Consider the following 23,160-nt stretch of genomic DNA (forward strand, 5'->3'; position numbering starts at 1 on the left):
TCTGGAACTTTTTTTTCTTATAAACTTTCTTTTAAACTTTTTCTTTTTTTGAAAAGGTAAACCAGGTCAAAGACACAAAAAAATAATACACTAAACAAGTCAGTCTCTCATGGGTAAGAAAGTTATAGTGTATTTGCAATGGAATTCGACACTTAAGCAAACAAAAATGAACTACCGATATAGGCAACAATAAGGGTGAATATCACAAATACTATGTTGAGCAAAAGGTGCCAGCCAGCACACAAGCACATACCATATGACCCGTGTAAATGGCATTCACGAACAGGCAAAGCTAACCTTTGGTGACGGAAGTTGGAATAACAGTTACCTGCAGGGAGGGGAGTAATGAACTGGGAGGAGGAAAATGTCCTATATCTTGATCTGGATGCTGGATACAAAGATGTAGTAGATATATAAAAAAAACTCGTGGAGCTGCAAAACAATTTATGCATTTTACTCTATGTAAATAATGATAAAGCTAGTCTCTTTCCCCCTACCTGTGGCTCTCAGCTACCCAGAGGCCACTCCTCCAGCTGAGACTTCTTAATGCCCCCTTTCTTTCAGTACCTTCACACCAGGCAAGTCCTGGGAGCATGCCAGGCAGACACCAGAGGCCAAGGCTGCGGGCACTGACCCATGGCTTGTGTGCATGCCCCTTGGTTTTCTCTAGCTCCTTTGGCCCTGGCTTCATGCTTCCCTCCTCCTCTTCCTCCTTTCCTCCCTCCGTTCTTGAGAAGGCAGGGGTGGCAGCAAGGCGCAGGAGGCTGCTGACCTTTCCTAAACAGCGCTGGCCCTCCTGGCCCTCCAGGGTGTGCCCGTCCAGAGAGGACAGTGTGTGCTGATCAAGCTTATCATTGACACATTTCCTACCTCTTTTATTCTCTCCCTTCTGATCCCTGGACTGATCCTAGGACTCCCTGCTCCCTGGTCACTCAGTCTCCGTGAGTCTCCCCGGTCTCATGCCCTGGTATGCTTCCCTTCCATGGGGCCGGCCTGATAACAACCCACTTTGCATATAAACGGGGCCTATCTAGGTGGACGCTGAGGGCCTCTCTTATCTTCCCTCCACACCCCTATCCCCACTCCCCAACTTCTAGCATCATTCTTTGACCCTGTCACTACCCCCACCCAGGGCTTCAGCCCAGCCAAGCCTTTTATCTTATCATCTCGGGTCCTCCCCCTACCACGACTCCCCGACTCCATGATGCTTGAGGGCAGAGGTTCAAGTCAATTTGTCAAGCTTTCTTGGAGCAGGGCAGAGAGTAAAGGGTACTCTATGTTCCTCGCCTTCGAGAATCTTCTAAAGCAGGGCAAGTGGTGCACAACTCAGGTCCAGTTATAGTAGTTCTCAACCCACTACTTTGTATTGGTCCCTCCTAAGTGCCAGTCACTGACCTGCCTGCATTACGTCTCTGAATTTTCCAAACAAACCCAGGAGGAGGGTTTTAGCCTCATTTTGGAGATGAAGGAACTGAGGCACACGGTTAGACTGCTGGCACGTGGCCGCCACGATTTGAATAGCAACTTCCCTAGGGAAACGCCCTATTTAGGCTCTGGGGGGCTCAAGCGGGAGTCAGAACACAGGAGGTCGGTGTCCGGCCTTGGGGAACCTTTAGTTGGACCACACCCTTTCTGCACAGTCCCCTCTGCGTCAGGGGCCTGGGAAGGGGCTTAGGGCTGGAGGCTGCGACTTCAGGAGAGGCAGATACAAAGCTCCGCGCGGCAGAGCGACAGAAGGGCGCGGGGGAGCCCGAGCCGAAAGAGGCCCTGCCGGCTCAGGGGCTCGACCCGCCTCGAGGCGTTGCGAGCGTCGCGGCTGTTGCTAGCCCCAGCGGCGCGCGCAAAGTGCGCGGAACTACTTCCCCGAGGCTGCTTAGGGGCCGGGATCCCGGGGGGAGCCCCACGGGGCGGCCGCGCGGGGCTCGAAGCCCATAGCCGCCTCCCGGGCGCGGCCACGTGCGCCCCACTGGGCTTGCACGCTCCGCCGCGCCGGGCCGCGGGGCCACCGGCAGGCACGCGCGCCCCCAGCGCGCACACACTCCCGGGCACGCACACCGCCGGCCCGGCCCACGTCCGCCACGCCCCGCCCTCCCCCGCGCCCCGCCCCCGCCCTCGCGGCGCCCGCCGCCGCCCTCCCATTGGCCGCACGGCGCGTGACGCGCGGCGCCCGGCCCCGCCCCTCGTCAGTCACTCGGCGGAGGCGGCGCTGGCGGGGACTAGTCTCGTCCGGAGACTGGCAGCGGCGGCGGCGGCGGCGGCGGCCGGAGCTCGAGCCCCAGCGGCTGAGGGCGGGCGGGCGCGGGGGAGGGAGGGGGGCCGGTCCGCGACGACTCCTTGGACGGCGTTTCTCCTCCGAGCGGCGCCGGTTTCGGCTTTGGGGGGGGCGGGGGTACAGCCCATCCATGACCATGGGCGACAAGAAGAGCCCGACCAGGTACCTGCTCCGAGCTGAGGGGGCGGAAGGGGAGGGAGGGCTGGGGGCGGGCGGGGGCCGGCGGCGACTAGGCCCCGGAGCCACCCGGGGCGGGGGGAGGCGCTGCTAAGATGGAGATCCGGGGGCGGGGGGAGGCGGCGGCGGCGGCGGGCGGTGGCGGCGGCGGCGGGAGGCGGTGTCGCTCCCGCTCGGGGCCGGCGGCCGTGCGCGCCGCAGCCATGGCGGCTCCTCCTCAGCCGCCCTCCGCCGCCGCCGCCGCCGCCGCCACTCCTCCCAGACAAAGGGAGATTTAACCAGGTGGGGAGGGAGGGAGGGCGGGCGCGAGCAGGGGAGGGGAGAGGGGAGCCGCCGGCCCACTCCCCGCCGCCGGCCTCGGGCTGCCCCTGCGCGCCCCCTCCAGATCCGGCCCGCGGCGCCCCTGCCGGCCCCCCCAGCCCCACGCTCAAGTCCACAAGTCCGCCCGCTTCCTGCGCCCGCCGCGGCCCTGCCCGGGGCGCCGCCGCCGCCTGCTGCGCGAGGCTGCACGGCCCGGGCCGGAGGTGGCAGGGCGCCGGCGGGGGCGCCGCGTCCCCTCCCCCGGTGCCTCTCTCCGTCCCCGAGGAGGGTGGGTGGGTGGTCGCCCGAGCGAAGTTTCCAGCGCCGGATTCCTGCGAAATTACGACGGCTCACCCGCGCCTGTGTTTTGCTGTCTCTTCCCCCTCGCGCTCTCCTGCTCCCTGCCTCTTCCCTCCCCTTTCCCCCGCTCCTCGCTCCCCCGAAGGCCGAAGAGACAAGCGAAACCTGCCGCAGACGAGGGCTTTTGGGATTGTAGTGTCTGCACCTTCAGAAACAGCGCGGAAGCCTTTAAATGCAGCATCTGCGATGTGAGGAAAGGCACCTCCACCAGGTACTGGCAGATCTCTGTTACCTTTTGTTAAAGGACCACTTTTCTTTTTTTCCTCTTAAGGTGGGGGAGACGGTGGTGAGCTATACTTTCTGCCCTCTTTCCAACTTGTTGATGACGGCTTTTTCTGCGTTTGGGGCGGGGGGTGGGTGGGTGATGTGCATTTCTGGCGGTGGGTGTTTCGTGTTGGGTGCAAAGGCTCGTGTTCACTAAATGATTTATGGGAGGGAATTTTTCCGGGTTTTCGTCCTGTTTCAAACAGACGCTGGATTTATTTGACACTTGTGTCCATTGGCTTATTGGTATGGGCTCGAAAAAGAGAGGGAGCGGTGCTTTTGCGATGGATTGTAGGACGTTAGATCTTTTTTATTTTTGTCATGTGCGGAGTGTTTTTAATTTGCTTGTCCTGAATTATTTTTCTCTTCTCTGGGAAATTTCCTGGTGGTAGTACCGTAAGGCTGGTTGTATTTTCCTGCCTTGAGCTGCAAATGTCTCTTATTTTCTTGCGCTTCAAAATAAATGTTGGGGTTTGATGAAGAAAGTGCATTTTTGGGAAGGCTGAGCTGTCAGTTTGGTTTTTTTTTGGTCTGATTAGCTTATGTAGAGTGGTTGGTGATGGAGAACGGTTTTGCAAAATGGTGAAATGAACAGTGTGACTATATTGAAGTTTGTGTTTAAAGCTGTATTGTGATGAAAAGAATGTTTAAAGAATTCGTTTTTATTTTGGTGAAGGTAGTAAACGGCATCTGGTATCAAAACGAGTTGAACTACTCCAGATTTAACAGTTAGATATGCTTGGATAAGATGGCAAAGCTGATTTTGTGCTCTTCCAGTCACCTTCTCGCTTGCATCCGGAGTTTGTTTCAGTGATGTTAGAATTTGAAGTTAAACTATTCCTGGGTGTTATTGAATGGGCAGGCATTGGGGTATCTGTACATGTGAAAGCGAGAGAGAGTGAGTGAGTTCCTAGCGGATCCTTGAAGACTTAAAGTTGATGCCAAGAGCCTCATTTCATCAAGTACTTGTTTCTGAATGGGTGGCATTCTGATATCACGACTGTGCAGTAGTACTCCATAGTTCTGTCTGGATGTTGTTCCTTGGCCAAGTGAGTGTGTCCCGTCCCATTAGGGTTTCATTGCTTCGTTTCCACCTGGGGTTAAATAGGGTATTGGCAACCTAAAGGCTATAACTGGGATGAACTGGTCCAGTTGCTGTGGAACAGTTCTGTGAATTCCAGCAACTCTTTAAGTAATGAGACCTTTGAATAAAACTGCTCAAGAACTAAAAATATTTCCCCATAACTAGTTTTTAAAGCAAGTTCCTGTCAGTTTTTTGTATTATCATAGAATGGATTTAGTTAAAATGAGTAACGCTCCTTGGGAGCTTAGTAGATTTTGTGTTGCCGTCTAAAACAGGGAATTCCATCAAATTGCGTGAAAGTTTTGAAATGTATTTGTTATTTAAAGCAATAGTGATTGTATTTTATTTATGAGTAATGTTTTTTTACGTGTAGAATCCCTCAGAGGCCAAACCTCTTTATTGTGGTTTTGCTTTGAGTGTTACCGTAGATGATGTTCAAGTAAATGACTAGGAAACTCCTAAGAACTTGAGAACTCTGCTGGTGAACAGAAACTTAAACCAAATTCAAAAGTTTACATCTGCTGTATTGCTGGGAATAATCATCTCATAATGAAATGCATTTCAGTTACTACGTGTATGAAAAAATCTGACTCATCAACTTTTTGGAAGCACGTGGAAGGTTTTGTCTTTAAAAACAATATAGATGTTTAAAGTTTTTTCAGAGTCATAGATGATGACGGTGAAATTGTTTTTTAAACAAATATATTAAATTATTAAGAATGAGAATATTTTAGAGTCTCCTCAGGAACAGGAAACTCAACTACTATCTTTAAGGGTCTTCATGTAGTTTTTTGTTGTCTGTGATTGAATGGGGCTTGAACACGTGTTTTAGAGATCTGAGGACTTGAACTCTTAGGAACTCGTCATACCCGTATTTAGCCTAAGTTTGTTTTATCTTGATTATTGCCAATATTTTGCTGTTTCAGGTCTATTCTGGAAGTCATCATTAATCAGAAGGCAAATAACTTTGGCTTTTTATGCTATGAATGGGCTTCATGTGGAAAGGTGAATTTGACAGGTTTGCATCCTGTCCCGTCCAGTGTATTAACGGTTGGTTAATTTCGTTGTGACACTAGTTACTGCTATGTTTTTCCTTTTTTTTTGCTTGTAATTTTCTTGGTACCTCAGAGGTTTCACATTTTCTGCGCTGATGGCATTAGAAAACTTGTTGGGTTTTGGACGCTGGGTAATAGGCAAAAGTTTGTGATTTTAGAATAGTTTTTAAATGATAAAAGGGCTTTTTTAACCTTTTGACTGGTGTAGAAATTGGGTTTGGGGCTGGCCCTGGTGACCTAGTGGTGTTAAGTTCAGTGTGCTCCACTTTAGTGGCCCAGGTTTGGTTCTCGGGCATGGACCTACACCACTCTGTTAGCAGCCCAGCTGTGCTGGTGGCCCACATACTAAAAATAGAGGAAGGTTGGCATGGGTGTTAGCTCAGGGTGGATCTTCCTCAACCAAAAAAAGAAAAAAAGAAAGACGTTGGGTTTTATTGCTCTCAGCTGATGTTCGTATTTAACAGCCTAGCTGGTTGGCTAGCCAGTGGCCATTTTGGAGTTTGTTCATCATTCTTGTCATAATTGTCATTGTTGTCTATCAGTCAACTAAGTAATGTCAGCTTTGAATTAGTGGTAGTCCGGTAGAACACAGTTACTGTTTGAGGATAAGATTGATATTCCTCAATTGATTAGGAAAATATTGCTACTCATCCAAAGAAGATATATTAAATTCCTAGAATGTGGAAGAGGCTTCTCAAGACATTGTGGAGGGGAAGGTGGTGTTAAAAGATTGGTAAGACCTACCAGAATGACCACAATCCAAGTTACAAAGGTTCTAAGGGGTATAAAGAAAGTGCTGTGGGAGGCTGGAGCAGTCTGGCTTGGGGAATCAATTAGATCGTGCCCCCCCCCCCCCCCCCCCCCCCCCCGCCACACACCCCCCATTTCTTCTGGACAAGGAGAATTGATTTCTACAAAATCACCTGCTGACTTTTCCCTAGTGCTGTGTGTACCAGATGTGTTTAATTCTGCGGGTGGTATCATGAAAGTGACTCAGAAGGTCTTTTCTCTTCTTTTTGGAGGAGGATAGAGCAGAATGAAAGGAAGGTCGTCAGAAGCTCCTAAGGAACATGTCAAGGGAAGAAAGAGGGAACGCTTAATAGGCTAGCTGTGGGGGTCAGAGGGCAGTAGAGATCTGTATTTTGGATGTATCATCAATTATGTGTTGGGTCTCTTTGGTTCTTAGATACGCTCCATTTTCCAGCCATACCATCCCACTCTTAACCCCTTGCTAGTTATTTTTTTTATAGTTTTATTGAGGTATAATTTACATACCATAAAATTCATCAATTGTAAATGTACAATTCAGTGATTTTCAGTAACTTTCAAGAAATGTGCAACCATCACCACAAACCAGTTTTAGGTCATTTCCACCGTACTGTATGCTTTCCTCGTTCCTGTTCTGTGATAGACTTCAGTCTTTAAACACAAGAGCGTGGAGGAGTCACCTGCACTGGGAAGGTTGCCTCCCCACCATGCTGATGTGCTGTAGGCCTGGCTAGGTAGAAGATAAAGGACTGTGTATGTACAGTGGTGGTGGGTGGGGAAGAAACACTATCCCTTTCCCAGGTGATAGCTCAAGTAGTGTTTCCCAGCCCACTTTGCCAGCCTCGTGAAAGAAGATACCAGCTTTTAAAAGAAAAAAAAAATCACAGATTCACACATTTATCTAACCGTTCTGTTAAGTTGAAATTCTTGAGTGTTGGGCAGAGTAGCTTCCTAGACTAGGTGATAAATTAAATGTATTTTACTTTTGGTTGTCTTATGTCTCTGAATTCAATGATGTCTTTATTGTAAAGTGAGAATTACCAAGACATTGCTGCAACTCTTCTTGATGGTTGGTTCTTTGATGATAATGCTGCATTTTGACCTTCAGCTACTGCTTAAATCACACTCACTTGAGAAATTGGAAAATTTTTGTTTTGAATGATTACCATAGATTTAGAACTTTTCTGGTCTTCAGCTCCAGAGTTTATCATGGTGATGAGTTGAAATCGTGGTTTATTTAATTCCTGTTTATTTGAATATTAACCCTCTGAAAAGTGTTCATTTTTAGAATTTTTACAGACAAAAGTGAGGAATTTACTTTAGATGCATAATAAAATTGTGTAGCTTAAAAAAAAAGTTGAGGGGCCGGCCCGGTGGCGTAGCGGTTAAGTTGGCACGTTCTACTTTTCGGTGGTCCGGGGTTCACGGGTTTGGATCCTGGGTGCAAACACGGCACTGCTTGGCAAGCCATGGTGTGGTAGGCGTCTTGCATATAAAGTAGAGAAAGATGGGCGTGGATGTCAGCTCAGGGCCAGTCTTCCTCAGTGAAAAGAGGAGGATTGGCAGCAGTTAGCTCAGGGCTAATCTTCCTTAAAAAAAAAAAAAGTTGGTACTCAGGATGTTGCAGTGGAAGTTGGCGCTGAGTTGTTTTGTCTGTAAAACGTTTCCTTGTTCAGAAACTCCCTGATGCTTTGCAGTTGTAACTTTGGACTTTTTCTCCCCTTAAATTCAGATACCCTAACAACTCAAAACCTCTTGAATAGTCATGAAGTACTTTGGAAGTTTTAGGGGAAAACACATAATTAGTGATACGTGAAAGTTTTGATCTTTGCTGGAAGCTTCAAAAATGCGTCATCTTGTGATACTTTTCAGATAGGAAAACTCCCAGAAAGTAGAGGGGGTGCCTGGCCTGGAGCAGAGCCAGGCCTCTTCCTCTTGGTTCCTGGTCATCCACCACCTGGTTTTGCTCCTTAGGTCACGTTGGTTTTATTGTAGTGTGTATCTTTCATAAAATTTCTCCATAAAATACTTCGAAAAATTACCTGTCTTCCAAACCATCAAACCTTATCAAACCTTTCAGCCTCAAAGCTGGTACAAGAGCTGGTACAGTTTTAAAGATCACTCTTACCCAGAAACAGAGTGATAATTTATTTTGTATTTGCTATTACATTTGACTTACTGATTTATTGGTACTGACTTGATCTTATGTATACTTGGTGACCTTAAAGTAAATTACCTGGGTAGTTGTGGTTATTGGACAAGTTTTTATTGAGCACACAGCCATCTGGGCTCTGGGTATACAGTGGTATAAAGACAGCCAGGGTCCTTGTTCTCATGGAGCTTAAAATGCTGTGGAGAGGAAGAGGAAATAAATAGAAAAATAAGATAATTTCAGCTAGTGGCAAGTGCTGCGAAGACCTTTGAGCAGGGTAGGGAACTGTAGAGTCATGAGAACTGAGTGAGTGGCTGGCTGCTTTATAGACAGTGTTGAGATAGACATTTGCCTTTTTCGGAAACATTAATGCTGCTTTCTTTTGGAACAAGGGGATAGTTATTCTATAGGTTTACCTGTGCCGTTTAGCTCATTTGGTTGCAGGCAATTTAGGGTTGAAGCTTTTGTGCACAGGCTACTCAGCTTTTCTTAGGTCTGTGTTGTAGACTAAGCCCAGGCCAACTGACTTGCCAGTGTATCTTTATTAGTTACTAGAATGGGAAGTTTTGAATGGATTCGGTTACGTATTATTTATTCATGTGGCCTGCATTTATTTTGTGCTTTTGTGGATACTGAAGAAATTCCAAGATTAATAAAAACTTCCTCAAGTGGCTGTAGTTTATCAAAATAGTTAACGGCCCTAATTCAGTTTGTTAGTACTTCAGGTAACGGTAGGTCTCTGAACGTCTCCTTTATGACTTGAACTATAAAACAGTCTATGATATTTCTGGCTCTCACTTTCTCTTTTGCCCCATCATCAGGGCCTTTTCTCTTTGTGGCATCTTCCTTTATACTCCCCATCATCTCTTTTTTGCCTCTTTGTTTTTAAGTAAACTTTTTGAACTGTAGCATACATAACGGAGATGTGCACAAATCGTAATTATAAGGCTTCATGAACTTTCACAAAGCGAGCACACCTGTGTGCCCAGCTCCCAGATTAAGAAACATTACCTGAACTCCAGAGGCCCCTTCTGCACTCTCCAGTCACTGCCCCTACCCCAGCTGCTCTCCTGACTTCTAACACTGGAGGTGAGTTTTGCTTGTTCTGGAACTGTATGTAAGTGGAATCATACAGTATGTATACTTCTGGGTTTGGCTTCTTTCACTCATTGTTATGTTTGTGAGATTCATCCATGTTGCTGTGTGTGGTTCTTGCTTATTTTACCAGTGTTGTTTTATGCTAAGAATATCTTAGAGCTCACCTCTTTGCATGCAGACCCTTACACATTCTGTAGATAGGCTCTCTCTTCAACTTGTGTTCATTATCCACACACTTAAAACACAGCTGTCTTCTCCCAGCAGTAGCATAAATCACATCATTAGGTGAAAGAAATAAAACCTGGTGTGTGAACCTTTCTACAATACGTAAATGGAGTAAACTTTTGCCTCGCATCACTAATATTGTTCATCAGTCATTTATATTTAAGGCATTGGGTAAATAAACAAAATTCCTGTTTTCAAGGAACCTAACAAACGTGTTGAAAAGATAAGACCATTAAAAGATAACCAAGTGATGTGAACTTCATGGTAGGCATGGAATGAATGAGTACTTGGTAGAGACCCTGAGTACTTTTTAGAGGAGGTAGAGACGGTGAGAAATGGGGGTATGTTGGGGAAGGCCTCACTAAATCTGAGATTTAAATGAGGCCTTTATTGTTCTTGGATGTAGGGTTTGTTGTCCAAGCTGATACAAGTTAGTTCTTTGACCCCTCCTGCCTCCTTTTTAACATTTCACTCTGTTCAGATGTCCTCCACACGTTTCCACTTCTCCCCACTGGCTGGTAATTTCCAGGTACTATTTATTAACCACCTGTCACCACCCCCCGTGGATGCATACACATGACAAAAAAATCCAACTGGTTCTTGGGCCTCTCCATTTGGACAACTTAAATTACTATCTCCTGGTTCTCATTGCCTTTAGAATAAAGTCCAAATCCAAAGCATCACAAGGGATTCTGCTTTGGTCCTTTACTGTTTCTTTCTTTAGTATTTCCAGAAGCAGCCTGCAACACCCCATCTGCCCTCCACACACAGAGTGTGTGTGTTTCATGCCAAACTGCTTGGTGTTTTCCAAACATGGGCCGTGACATCTATTTCCATACCTTCACACATTCTTTTCCTCTGGATTTTCTTCTGAAACGCTTTTCCTTTCATCTCCTGGCTGACTCCTCTTTGTCTTTTTAGATGTCTCAGGAAGCCGTTCTATCACCCTCCAATCATGTATACCTGATCATAACACTTGAACTGTGTTTTTAATCCCCTTTGTTATGTTTTCACCTTTTTTGAGGGCAGGACCTTTCTTAGCTTTGTTTTCCTGTGTCTATTACAGTGCCTGGCACTTGGCGGGGGTTCAGTAAATGTATGCAGAATAGATGAAGACTGGGAGTTTCAATTGGAGTCCCTTTAAAACTGTTCCAGTTAAGAGTTCTGATAAATATTCTTTCATATTAAAGCTTATATTGTGTGTGTAATGTTGGATTAGGGAAAAGTTGTCTTTATGAAGTATGTCCTTAAAAGTAGTGTTCCTGTTTTTCTGGTTTTGTTTTCTAAACATGTACTGGAAATTAAATACAGAACTGCAGCCTTGGAGGCTGTAGGCAATGCATTTAAAGTACTTCCTGGAGTGGTTTTGAGCTTCAGAGCTTTAGCACACTTACCTAAATAACAATAACTGTGATGAGTCTCAATCCTTTTTGGTTGCTCATTTGGTGATTTAAGCAGCCAAAACTCCTATTGAAAGTCTGTTAATAATGCAGAGGATCAATCTTAGTGTGCAGAACCAATTTTGAGGTGTGATAAGGGACTAGATGGCTGTTCTTGTAAGCTGGCACCTAAAGGCAGTTTAAAAATGGCTACAGAACATTCTGGGTATTGTTGGAAATGTTATGCAGTCCATTGTGTAAGTTCTGTTGTGTTAGCACACGCATAATTTGCTAGTTACACCTTGTAGATGGTGTACATTACTATTCTCTTGAGTAGTTTGGATTAATTACTTCTGTTAAGTTGAAGTCTTGACTCATTCACTTCGTTCATTTATTTAGCTATAATTTCAGTTCCATGCAGTGATTGACACAGACTGTGGTGCCAAAGAGGAATGCTCAGTAAAGGCAGTGCAGATGCACTATTGTGTTACTCAGAATCATGAGTAGTTGAACTCACAAGGTAAACGGATGAAATTTTTATTTTTCAGTAGGGTTAGATCTCACTTCATCCTCTCCTTTCCTCCCTCTGTCAATTTAGAACATCTATTATCCTTCAGTTGGGGGAAAAAAACTAGTGCAAGGGATATGTGAAAAAAAAGCATCGTGAAACGTGTTCAGAACGTTTTTCTCTAGAAGAGCATGAGCACTACAATTTAAGATGAAACTTTGATGGCCTTTGGGAGGGACAGCAAATTAGAGATGATTTGGGATGCCAGTTTCATCGGCGTTTTGGGTCTTAAAACGCAAAGTGCACAGTGATTAGTCAAAGGGTGAAAACAGACCTGGTGACTGCTTTCTAAGAACAGATCAGATTTCATACATAGGTTACTAGGTTTATGCATTGTTCTCTTCAGTCTTCTACAAAACTAAAAGTTGTTTAATATCGTAGGTGCTGCAGGTATATTCAGGGTTGCAAAAAATAGGAATTTGACTCAAACTACTTTAAGTCAAAACAAAAAAACCAATTTACTGCCTCACATAGCTAATAATGAGAAGAATACCATTTGAACCTAGGATCAAAGTAAGAACTGTAGGAATCAGGTCTCCTGTTAACTTGTCCAATTCCTGGACCATCCTTTGTTGCCTGGTGGTTGGGATGCTGTGACATCTGCAGGGTCTGTTACTTGAAGGGAGATGTGACACTTAACTAGGTGGATAGAAAATAGCTACCATAGTTTAGCATACCAGCTTTGTTACCGGGTTAATACTCATGTTCAGTTCTAATTTCAAACTATAGTAAACTGTTTGAAGGCAGGATTTCTGTTTATCTGGTACTACCCCAGCACCTTGTAAATTTATATGATATGGATAAAGGAAAGAAAGATTATCAGTGAACATTGGTAAATTTAAAAATCCTTATGTTCTGTAGGTTAATTTTCTTTATCATTATGTGTGGTCACTGATTCTTTGTCCTTTATTTTAGTTATGAAGGTAATACTTGCTAATTATGGAAAATTGGGGGACAAAATAGGAAAACATAAAGTTCACCCATAATCCCGCCATCCAGAATTATTTTTATTTATTGAGCAATTTATTTATTCACTGGACCACAAATATGTGAGTAACTGTAGTTTTCCAGGTGCTGTGTTTTATGTGTTAGTTTATTGAGTTTTCAAAATGACGTGGGTGGTACTTCTGTGTGGGAGTGGGAAAATCAGGCGATGTGTGATAGGAAACAAATCGAATCTCTGACTTGAAAGACATGTGTTCTGACTTCTTAGTTTATTTGGTTCATTGTGGATTATTCTTCTAAGGGAAAATTTTTGTGAACATTTTGTGGGTTTAGGATTCCTATTTGTAGAAAACAAAGTTAAAATCCAGTTTCTGTGGTTTTTGTTTGTTTTTGGATTGTTATAATTTGCGTCAGGACAAAAATAGATCATTAAATCCTTAATATCTGTAGTATAATTAACTTTGCCCAAGACCTCTATTAAAGAACAATTAAGTATACAAGGCAACTCAAATTTAATGGTTTTTTTTTTTGTTTAAGATTTTATTTTTCCTTTTTCTCCCCAAAGTCCCCGTGTACATAGTTGTGTATTTTTAGTTGGGGGTCCTTTCTAGTTGTGGCATGTGGGATGCTGCCTCAGCATGGCCTGACGAGTGGTGCCATGTCCGCGCCCAGGATCCGAACCGGTGAAACCCTGGGCTGCCTGAGCGGAGCGCATGAACTTAACCACTAGGCCACGGGGCTGGCCCCTAATGTTTTTATACTAAATTTGTTTAGAGTGGTGGTTCTCAAACTTGAGCATGGATCAGAATCACCTGGAAAGCTTGTTGAACCACATCGCTGTGTCCCACTCCCAGAGTTTTTGATTAAGTAGGTCTAGCATATGACCTGAGAATTTGCATTTCTTAAAAGTTCCCAGGCGAAGTTGCTGCTGCTGGTCTAGGGAGCACACTTTGAGGACTACGTGGTTAGATGACCTTAGATTCTCCTTAGGAGAAGGCAGCCAGGCTTCCTAATGAAGCTTAAGATAGTTTTTGATGTTTGTTATGGACAAATTACATCTTGGCATTTCAAAGTGAACTTAAGAGAAGTAAGTGATCAACATTCTAGGAACCGTGTTTTTAATCTAGAATTGGCATTAGAGGTGACTCCTTAATAAACACATTATGTGAAGTGTAGGAACATTTATAAATTGGGGGACCATATCAACTAAATGCGTATCTTTTCTACGTTCTAAAATCAGCTCTTATCTTGCATTACTAATACTTGGATTGGATTTCAGATACAGGTATTTAAAACACCTGTTTCTTTGCAGCATATGTTAGAACCAGATCTTAAAATCAGTAACCCGATATTCCAGTAAAATGTTGGCAAAGAACATGAACAGTTAATTCATAAAATAACTACAAACTAAGTTAGGAAACAAGAGAAATGTATAACCTTCCCATTACTCACAGAAATACAAAACACGATAACCCTTTTTGGCAGGTTCAAATTTTAAAGATTAAAAAAACTTTAGTGAGGCGAGGAAATGGGTGTTCTCACAGCCCCTTGGTGGGTGTGTAAGTTGACTTAAATTTTCCGAAGGCCATTATAGCCGATGGTATCAAATGCCCTTGAAACATTTGTACCTTGTGACCCAGCAATTTAACTTCTAGGAATTTGTGTGATCTGCATGTAAAAATTTCTATGTAAGTATGTTAATTGCATCATTATTATAACAAAAATGAAAATTACCTACATAGGAAGTAGCAGGGAATTGTTAAAAACTATGGAATAGCCCTGAATATTTTGCAGCTCTTAAAAACGTTCGAGGTCTCTCATGTATTGGTGGTTGGAATATAAAATGGTGCAACTATTCTGGAAAATAGTTTGGCAGCTTCTTAGAAAACTAAACATATACTTAGCATATGACTTAGCATTTGCACTCCTAGACGTTTATCCCAGAGAAATGAAAACTTAAGTTCACACAAAACCTGTTCACAAATGTTCCTGGCAGCTTTATTTGTAATAGCCTAAAACTGGAAACAACCTAAATATCTTTCACTTGGTGAACAGTACATCCATACCATGGAATACTAGTCAGCAATTAAAAAGGAGCAAACTTTGTATGTACAACAACTGGCATGGATCTCAAGGGGTGGGTGAAAAAAGCCAGTCTCTGAAGGTCACATACTGTAGGATGCCATTAACATTCTTGGAATGACAAAATTACAGAGAGAACAGATAAATGGTTGTCAGGGGTTAGGGCTGGTGGGGGAGGTAGGGAGATGAGTGTGACTACAGAGGGTTAGCCAGAGGGAGATCTTGGTGGTGAGAAAATAGATCTGTATCTTGCTTGTAGTGGGTGACGTGAATCTACACGTGTGGTACGATGGTGTAGAACTATTTACACACACACAGTACCACTGCCAGTTTCCTGGTTTTGATATTGTACTATAATCGAGAAGATCCAACCATTTCGGGGAGAGTAGGTGAAAATTATATGGGACCTTGTACTATTTTTGCAATTTCCTGTGAATCTGTAATTATTTTAAAATAAAAAGTTAAAAATTTTAGAAAGAATTTATAATAAAAGAAAATGTTCATAATAGTAGAAAAAAGCAAGTTAGAAAATGATACATATGATCCCACTTTAAGTAATATTTCATGCCATTTAATATACATGCCTAGAAGTAATGACTGATCAGAATATTGATTCTCATTGGTAGGATGATGGATTCTTTTGTGTGTATGTCCTTTTCTATAATTTCCATAGTGTGGATGAGTTGATATCACTTTTGTAATTGGAAAAACCAATATTCGTAGTAGGAAATTTTAAAAAATGATCTAATTCTGGAATATTGAAATTTAAATAAGTGGAACTATATTTTCATATTAAGGGATTTTAAGTTTTTGTTTATATTGGTTACACTAACCTAGTATTAAAACAGCTATTAAGATGAGTGTACCTGTATACTCTACATCATGTTGTGTTTGTAAGTTTAAAATTGTTTTGTGCTCCTTGTGTTACAAAATAGCTTCTTGTATGATGTTCTAAATCAGTACTGTCCAGTAGATGTATATGCATTGCAAACCACATGTAATTTCTTTTTTTAGATTTTTAAAAAAACTTTTTGTTTTTTAAGATTTTTTTTTTGCTTTTTCTCCCCAAAGCCCCCCGGTACATAGTTGTATATTCTTTGTTGTGGGTCCTTCTAGTTGTGGCATGTGGGATGCTGCCTCAGCGTGGTTTGATGAGCAGTGCCGTGTCCGCGCCTAGGATTCGAACCAACAAAACACCGGGCCGCCTGCAGCGGAGCGTGTGAACTTAACCACTCGGCCACGGGGCCAGCCCCGTAATTTTAAACTTTCTAGTAGTCACAGTAAGAAAGTAGAAAGCAGGTGAAATTAATTTTAAGAACATATTTTATTTAATCCATTGTATCTAAGATGCTATCATTGCCACGTGTTAATCACTGTAAAATTGCAGTGAGGGGCCGGCCGGGTGGCATAGCGGTTAAGTGCGCACGTTCTGCTTCTTGCCAGCCTCGGGTTCGCCAGTCTGGATCCCGGGTGCGGACATGGCACTGCTTGGCAAAAGCCATGCTGTGGCATGCGTCCCACATGTAAAGTAGAGGAAGATAGGCATGTATGTTAGCTCAGGGCCAGTCTTCCTCAGCAGAAAGAGGAGGATTGGCAGTAGTTAGCTCAGGGCTAATCTTCCTCAAAAAAAAAAAAAAAATTGCAGTGAGATATTTTACATTCCTTTGTTTCATACTAGGTGTTCAAAATCTGGAGTGAATTTCGCGATTACGGTACAGCTCAATTCAGACTAGCCACGTTTCAAGGGTTTACTAGCCACATGTGCCTGGTGGCTACCATATTGAAGAGTAGTAGTAGGAGTTGAGAGCCAGGGTTTTGGTGTCAGACCTAAGTTTGGGTAACACCAGCTCTGTCATTTACTAATAACCTTGTGACCTTCGGCATGTTACTTGAACTTGTGCTTTAGTTTTTCATTTATGGATAAAAGCTTCTCCATAGGGATATCGTAAGGATTAAAGGAGTGAATGTATGTAGCATACTTTGCACAAGACCTGGCACAGAACACCTACTGTAAATGGTATACAGCTGTTCGTAATGTTATTCCGGTAGATTGTGTCTTGGATTGAATGATTAGTCGTTCTAGAAGCACGACTGATTTCTTAATAATAATACTAGTGAATAAATATATAAGTAGAACATGAGATAATCTTTGTTTTCCAGAATTAAAGTTTTGGGCCCTAATTTTTAAATTATGACTGAATGAGTGGACAAATGTTTGAGCACTTGTGCAGAATATTACACCAGACACCTGAACATTTAGACTGTAAGTCTTAAGAGGATATCCTCAAATACTATATATTTGCATAGTACTTTACATTTTGCATGCCAGTGTTATGTCTGTTTTTCCAATATAATACTCAAAGCAATCCTGAGAGGTAGTTGTTACTCCCACTTCCACAATTGAAGTATCTGAGGCTGAGAAAAGTGAAGTAACTTAGATGATTTCATACCTAGTTAGTAGAATGGAAGCAGTAGAAATGTGACTTAATTAAATGGACAAGTTAATATGGTCCCGAAGAGTTTTGACTGCATTCTTCGGTTTCTTTCCCTTTCACCTTTGCCGTCTCAGGGGAGAACACATCACCTTCTTCCAGGGCCATTTAAGTTAGAAGAGGGCAGTAATGTAATGTCAGTGGAATAGCTGCCTTGCTCAGAATTGTCCTGCGATTAGCCTAGTCAGATCACCTATGATGTAAAAAGTTTACATAAGCCTGTAGAGATTACGTGGTTCATTTTGCTTGTTGTGATGTTTCTCTTCATAAAGTTGAATGTCCACATTCTGTCTCTTGGTTCAATATACCCATAAAAATGGGCTGAGAGTATGCAATATATGCTGACTGCTTTAAAATCAGATTTTTGAAGTCCTGTTTGTCGCTTGGCTTATTCAGAAAATTACACAGTTCTTTGAAAGAACGTTGCATGCCACCATTAAAATCAGAGGTGAGAGGCAGTGAGTTTGTGAATGATTGGCTCTCCCGAGGCAGTGGTGCAGTGAAGGCACCTGTCTCCTGGGCAGAGTCAGATGGAGTATGTATCATTAGATCTTCAGTCTCTGTGTTCTGATATGTAGGTTTTGCTTTTGCTGTATGCATTGCTGGCTTTATTTCCGGTTTCTTCTCCAATTAAGAAACTTGAGGAAGTCACAGGACATCCAATTTGTGGTTATGTACTCTAGGACAAAATGTATGACAGTAAAGGCTCAGCTCATCTTGGCAAGTACTTTTGGTGTGCATCACTGAAGTGTATTTATAAAAAGGAGAATTATTTTTTGGTGCTCAGGACAGGAGTGATGATGGGGGAGGTAGGTAGGTAGAGTGTTCTTTGCCCCTTGGTTTTCTCTGCCTTTTCAGATTTTTTTACTTTGGGTGGCATATGCCTGACAAGCCTCTCTTCCTACTCAACCTTTACTGTAGATTAAGGAGTATAAATCGTATGCAAAGAACCCATCAGAGTCCTCTATGAAGAACACATCATTTCTGATCTTGGTGAATCTTGGCAGCATGAAATTCTGCAGTGGTGTTTTTTTCTTTATTGAAAGGTTGTTGTGAGGATTGTGGAATGTGACTGTTTGGGATGAAACTTGATTTGATGTAATCATGTTTCAAAGATTTTTATTTTGGCAGGGGAAGTCTTAATGCTTAGGATTTCTTAAAAGTTTCGCTGTACACAATTTCTGCTACTGCAATTATATTGTCAATAAAAGCTTTAAAAAAATCACTTGTAAGGTATTATATATATATATATAGATATATAGATATGTATGCTTGGTGGGGATTTAAGAGTGTGAGTCTTGAAATTCCCTGAAATTCTCGGAACTATGTGGTTTCTATGACTCTTCCAGTTCTAAAATACTGTGGTTTATGTCAGTTTTGGCCGTTTACAGTATAATAATAAAATGACTCTTAAATATCATGATGCCAAGTTATTGTCTAAAAATATATAGGACATAATTTATTTGTAGTGTCTTACCCCCACCCCCAAGATATATCAGTAGATATTTATACGTTTCAGAATCTCTGAACAGGAAAGCTTTATCTGTTGAAACTTTGGCTTTGTTGGGTTTATGTGTAGCTGAACAGTTTCCTTATTTAAGTTATACTAATGTTTTTATTTTGAAACCCTTTATTTATAGGTTAACGAATCCTTGTCCCTGATTTTCCTGGTCTAAGAAATTAAACTCCTTACAGACTGACCAAAATACTAGATTCAGTTAATGTCTTATTAAGGATCTTTAAGATAAGGGCTTCCCATCAGAACACCTGGTGCAGGAGATGAGTGTTTTTTAAAGAACAGACGGGTGTATTACAGCCTTAGGGGTATTCTTACTTAGTCTTTGTTATATCATTTAATTAAAAGAATGACTCTGTGGCATCTTTTTTATTTTTGAAAAGGTTTTAATAAAACACTTTCAAATGTCACATTGTCCTTAAATTTAGAAGCTAACAGTTTCATTATAGTCATTTGTAGTAGAGGCGTGTCAATTGCAACACTGAGTTGAGATTTGTAATAGAGTGTGTCATTTATTTTCTTGATGCATCTTTTTTTTTGAAAAGTTTGTATTGCTGAAATAGTTAATACTTGCGTCATACCCCAAGGCAAAACTTGGTTCTAATAGAACAGGTGTACATTAGACATTTTTCATGCTTAGTATTTATCGAACAGTTGTTTATTGAGTGAGCTAGGTGCTGTCAGTGTAACACAGACCTGGAAGGAGTGTCACTGGCTAACGGAGAACAGTGGGACACAACTCATGAAAGGCTTCATCTGTGATCTGCACCCAGTTACCAATAATATTGATAAGGGCCAACCTTTAATGGGCATTTAACATAAAGGAGGCACTAGGTTAAGCCCATTTCACGTATCGTTTTGTTTAATCCTTACGAGGCTATGCTGTATATACATAGATATATACCCATTTTACAGATAACGAAATTGAGGCTTAGAGCTTAGATTCCTAACCCAAATTTATATAACACAGTTGCACATGACTCAGATCTTTTCCAGCTTCAGAGGATTTCCTATTGTTTCTGTTTAGTCTTTTTCTCTGAAAATGGCATTACCAGCTATACAGCTGTCCTCAGGAGACCTCAGTTTAGACCCCCATCCATAGCAGTTGGATACCAAAGTCTGTTGATTTATTCTTCCTGTATTCCTGTTGCTTCTACCTTAGTTTAGGTCCTGACTGTTTCATTTTTACTTCAGTATGAACTTAACTTCAAGCCTCTGTAGTTGAGACCTGCACCTGGACCATTGCATTAGCCTTTAAACTGGTCTGCTGGGTGTTACGTGGTACCTCTAGAAAACACGTAGATCATATAGCTTGTCTGCTTAGAATCCTTGGTTGCTGCCTCACCACCCAAGGAGGTATTGCCTTGTCTCCTTAAATATGACACACAAGGCCCGCCCTGGTCTGGTTCTGTCCTGCCTACCAGCTCATCTGTGCCACTTCTTACCGTGCACCTTCCCATCAAACCTCCTGTTCCTCAACATGTTCTTCATACCACTGTGCTGCCTGGAGACTCTTACCTCTTATGGCTACCTGCTTAATGCCACCTTTTGCTTCAAGACCAGTTCATGTCACCTTATCCAGGAAACTTTCCTTGAGTCTTCTCCTCTGTGTTCATAGAAGCACTTTGTGCATATCTGTAGCATAGTACATCATCATTTCACACTAGAATTTCTTGTTTACGTTTGTTGCCCCAAATTTACATTTGAATCCCTCCTGGGCAGGGACAGTGACATTGTTAAATCTTCAGCCTCCGGGTCTTACTCTGTTGCTGCTTTTGTATTCTTCAATGTACCTTTTAGAGTGTAGTCCGTTCTTCCAATCTCTTGTTTAGAATCTGTTTCCTTTTTAAAATAATTGTGTCATATATTGGTTAACCCTCTCTGCAAATGAGTATTTCCATTTAAAAAAACACTTGGTAAATGACTTGGAAATACTGCCAACGCTAGTTTACTTCCTCTCTCTAGTTTCTAACTTTACTCTTTGCATAGTCTGTTGTTACTCTTAAGATAGGTCCCTTGATTTTTCTCCCTTTCAAGTTCAGACCTGCTTTTCTGCTCACAGCTAAGGTAACAATTGATTGCAAAATAGAATTCTTCTGAAGCATTGTCTGTTTTAAAAGGTGATCACTCTCAGGAGTACTCTTAAAGAATGCCTTCTTAAATTCCTTTCTGTTCTATGCTTGCTGGCTTAACGTTTTAGAAATAGAGCTGTCTTGAAAGGTTTGTAAAACAGTGACTAGAGTGGTTTAGACTCAGAATATGGCTTAAAGAGGATTAAAATCAACTAGATTATGAAGTCTATATTTTTCTTAAAATTTTTTATCCGAATAGGACTCAGAATGGTTATAATTCTCTCAGCAAAGGATTTTCCAAGAGGTAGGCTAGAGAATTTTTTGAACTGATTAATAATTTAGATATTGGAATTTTATCTGTTATTTTTCAGGAGTGAAGTCCTGGATCGTCTTTCCTTTCAGCTGGTACTGTTTTATAAACGAAGCTTCTGAATTGTTTATTAGTATTTTCACTACTCTTTGACCTAATAATGAACTTGATGAGAGAAGATATTTCTTTTGATGAATTGGGATGTTTGGTGAGAAATTTGTTGCATTTAAATTAACCTATTCGCTGTTAATAAACGATGGAGTACGAACTTTGAGAATAAATTCTCAGTGAAAATAGAGACTAACGCTGAACTGCGAAGTTGGTTTCTAAATAGGTGTTACATGGAAGCTTTTGTAAAATCAATACCTAGTTTTAAAAAAATATTTACAAACAGGAAATGTCCTGTGGAAAAGTGAATAAATTGAGTACACAGCAACCCGGTTGATCCCTGGATGGAGAAACTTTTGCCAAATTTAGTATTAGACTTAATCCTAATAGTTAAATCAACTAATGATAACTGAATGAATCATTGTGATCTTCTTGTGGTTTTGAAAGATGTATTTTCAGAATTAATTTTATTCATAATCCCACAGAAAATTGGTATAAGGATATTGCTTTGTTTTTCTCAGCGAGCAATATAATCTTTAAAGTGTACTTTTTAGTTTTGTTTTGCTATCGCTGGAGGTTTGTTTTGTTTCCGGTTTGGTGATTTTCTTAAGTAAGTAGGTCCTAATTATCTTTTCTTCCCCTTTCCGTTATCCAGGCTCTATAGTGTTATATGAAATAATGCTTCATAAATGAGATTTTTATTTGTAACTCTTGTTGAGCTGTCTCATCTATAAAGTGAAATTCAAATTTACTGTGGTTTTTTTTCTTCAACTTCTTAATAATAGTGTGGTAAAGTAGGAAAACCTTTCAAACTGTAGCATAATGACAAATCTATCTTGGATATTTTTGTGTCATTTAACTTTTCTGACCCTAGTTCTAATGAATCAGATTTTCAGGAAAAGAGGAAATAGCTAAACTACTAACTTTGACTTTATAGTGGTGTCTGCTACTCAGTCTTTCATTTTAAAACTCTTCTACCTTTGTGTAATTGAGCAAACCTATCTAGATTGGAGAAAGTAAGATTATAGTATGCAGTTTTCTTGGGTTCTTAATATTTTTTCTTTGAAGAGTAGGCTTTTGGACTGATGGATTGTTCTTCAGAGTCAGAATATTTGTAGTGTGCAGATAAATCAGACTTTTTCTCTAGTTCTGTCTTGAGGATATAATTTGACTTTCAGTTTTGCAAATATTTGCGTGAAGTTGAGGAATACTTTCTACTGTACATGAACGAACATATTTTTAATTTTTGTCACTGGCTGTATTTAGAACCAGAGAAAGCAGTCTTGTTGGCCTTCTCTACTCCTGCGTTACAGCAGAAAGCAGCGTAAGAATGATGAATGCAGAGCAATTAGTGCCATTTTCCAGTTGTCTTAGATGATTTAGAATTTCCTCATCTAACCCCCCAATTCATTTAATCATTAGCTTCAATCTTTTCATCACCTTCTCCCCCAAACAAAATCCGAACAAACCCAAATGCTCGCATTAAACAAAAGAAGACTTCTGGCAAATGAAAGCAGATGTGCTTTTCTTCCCTTACCTCTGGCTTTTCAAGAGTCAAGGATTCATAAATAAAAGAAGTGCTACCTCTCCGCTGTCCAGCCCCGCAAAAACTTAAGATGACATGACGCAAGAAGGAGCTAACTAGAAAATTCACGTTTGAGTAAGCTCAGCCTGCCTTTGTTTCTTTCCTTTCATATCTGTTCGTGTGCAGGCCATAAAAACATTGGGACCAGATAGCGTGGAGAGAAGAGAAGAGTAAGAGTACTCTACTGAAGAGAATATGAGAAATAGTGTAGTGACCCCCAAGTTACGCGAAGCTGTAAAGAAGCGAGATTTATGATCTCTTCCAGTCATAGCAAAACTGCTTTGTGCCTTGGTGAGACCCTGGTGGTACAGATTGTTTCTGAAGAGATGCATGTTGTAATTTATAGGG

The 23,160-nt window shown here is 41.8% G+C and overlaps 1 protein-coding gene across 1 annotated transcript in view; it reads left to right on the forward strand.

Moving 5' to 3' along the window:
• The first annotated feature begins 2,181 nt into the window (after nt 1–2,181).
• The window catches only part of RYBP (RING1 and YY1 binding protein), a 73,289-nt gene continuing 52,310 nt past the window's right edge, over nt 2,182–23,160 (forward strand). Inside the window, exons 1-2 of the mRNA XM_023620086.2 lie at nt 2,182–2,434; nt 3,195–3,320. Coding sequence (XP_023475854.1) covers nt 2,403–2,434; nt 3,195–3,320 — 158 coding nt within the window. The 5' untranslated portion in view covers nt 2,182–2,402. The remainder of the gene's footprint in view (nt 2,435–3,194; nt 3,321–23,160) is intronic.

Source organism: Equus caballus, chromosome 16 (assembly GCF_041296265.1).
Source record: "Equus caballus isolate H_3958 breed thoroughbred chromosome 16, TB-T2T, whole genome shotgun sequence".
Classification (NCBI taxonomy): domain Eukaryota; kingdom Metazoa; phylum Chordata; class Mammalia; order Perissodactyla; family Equidae; genus Equus; species Equus caballus.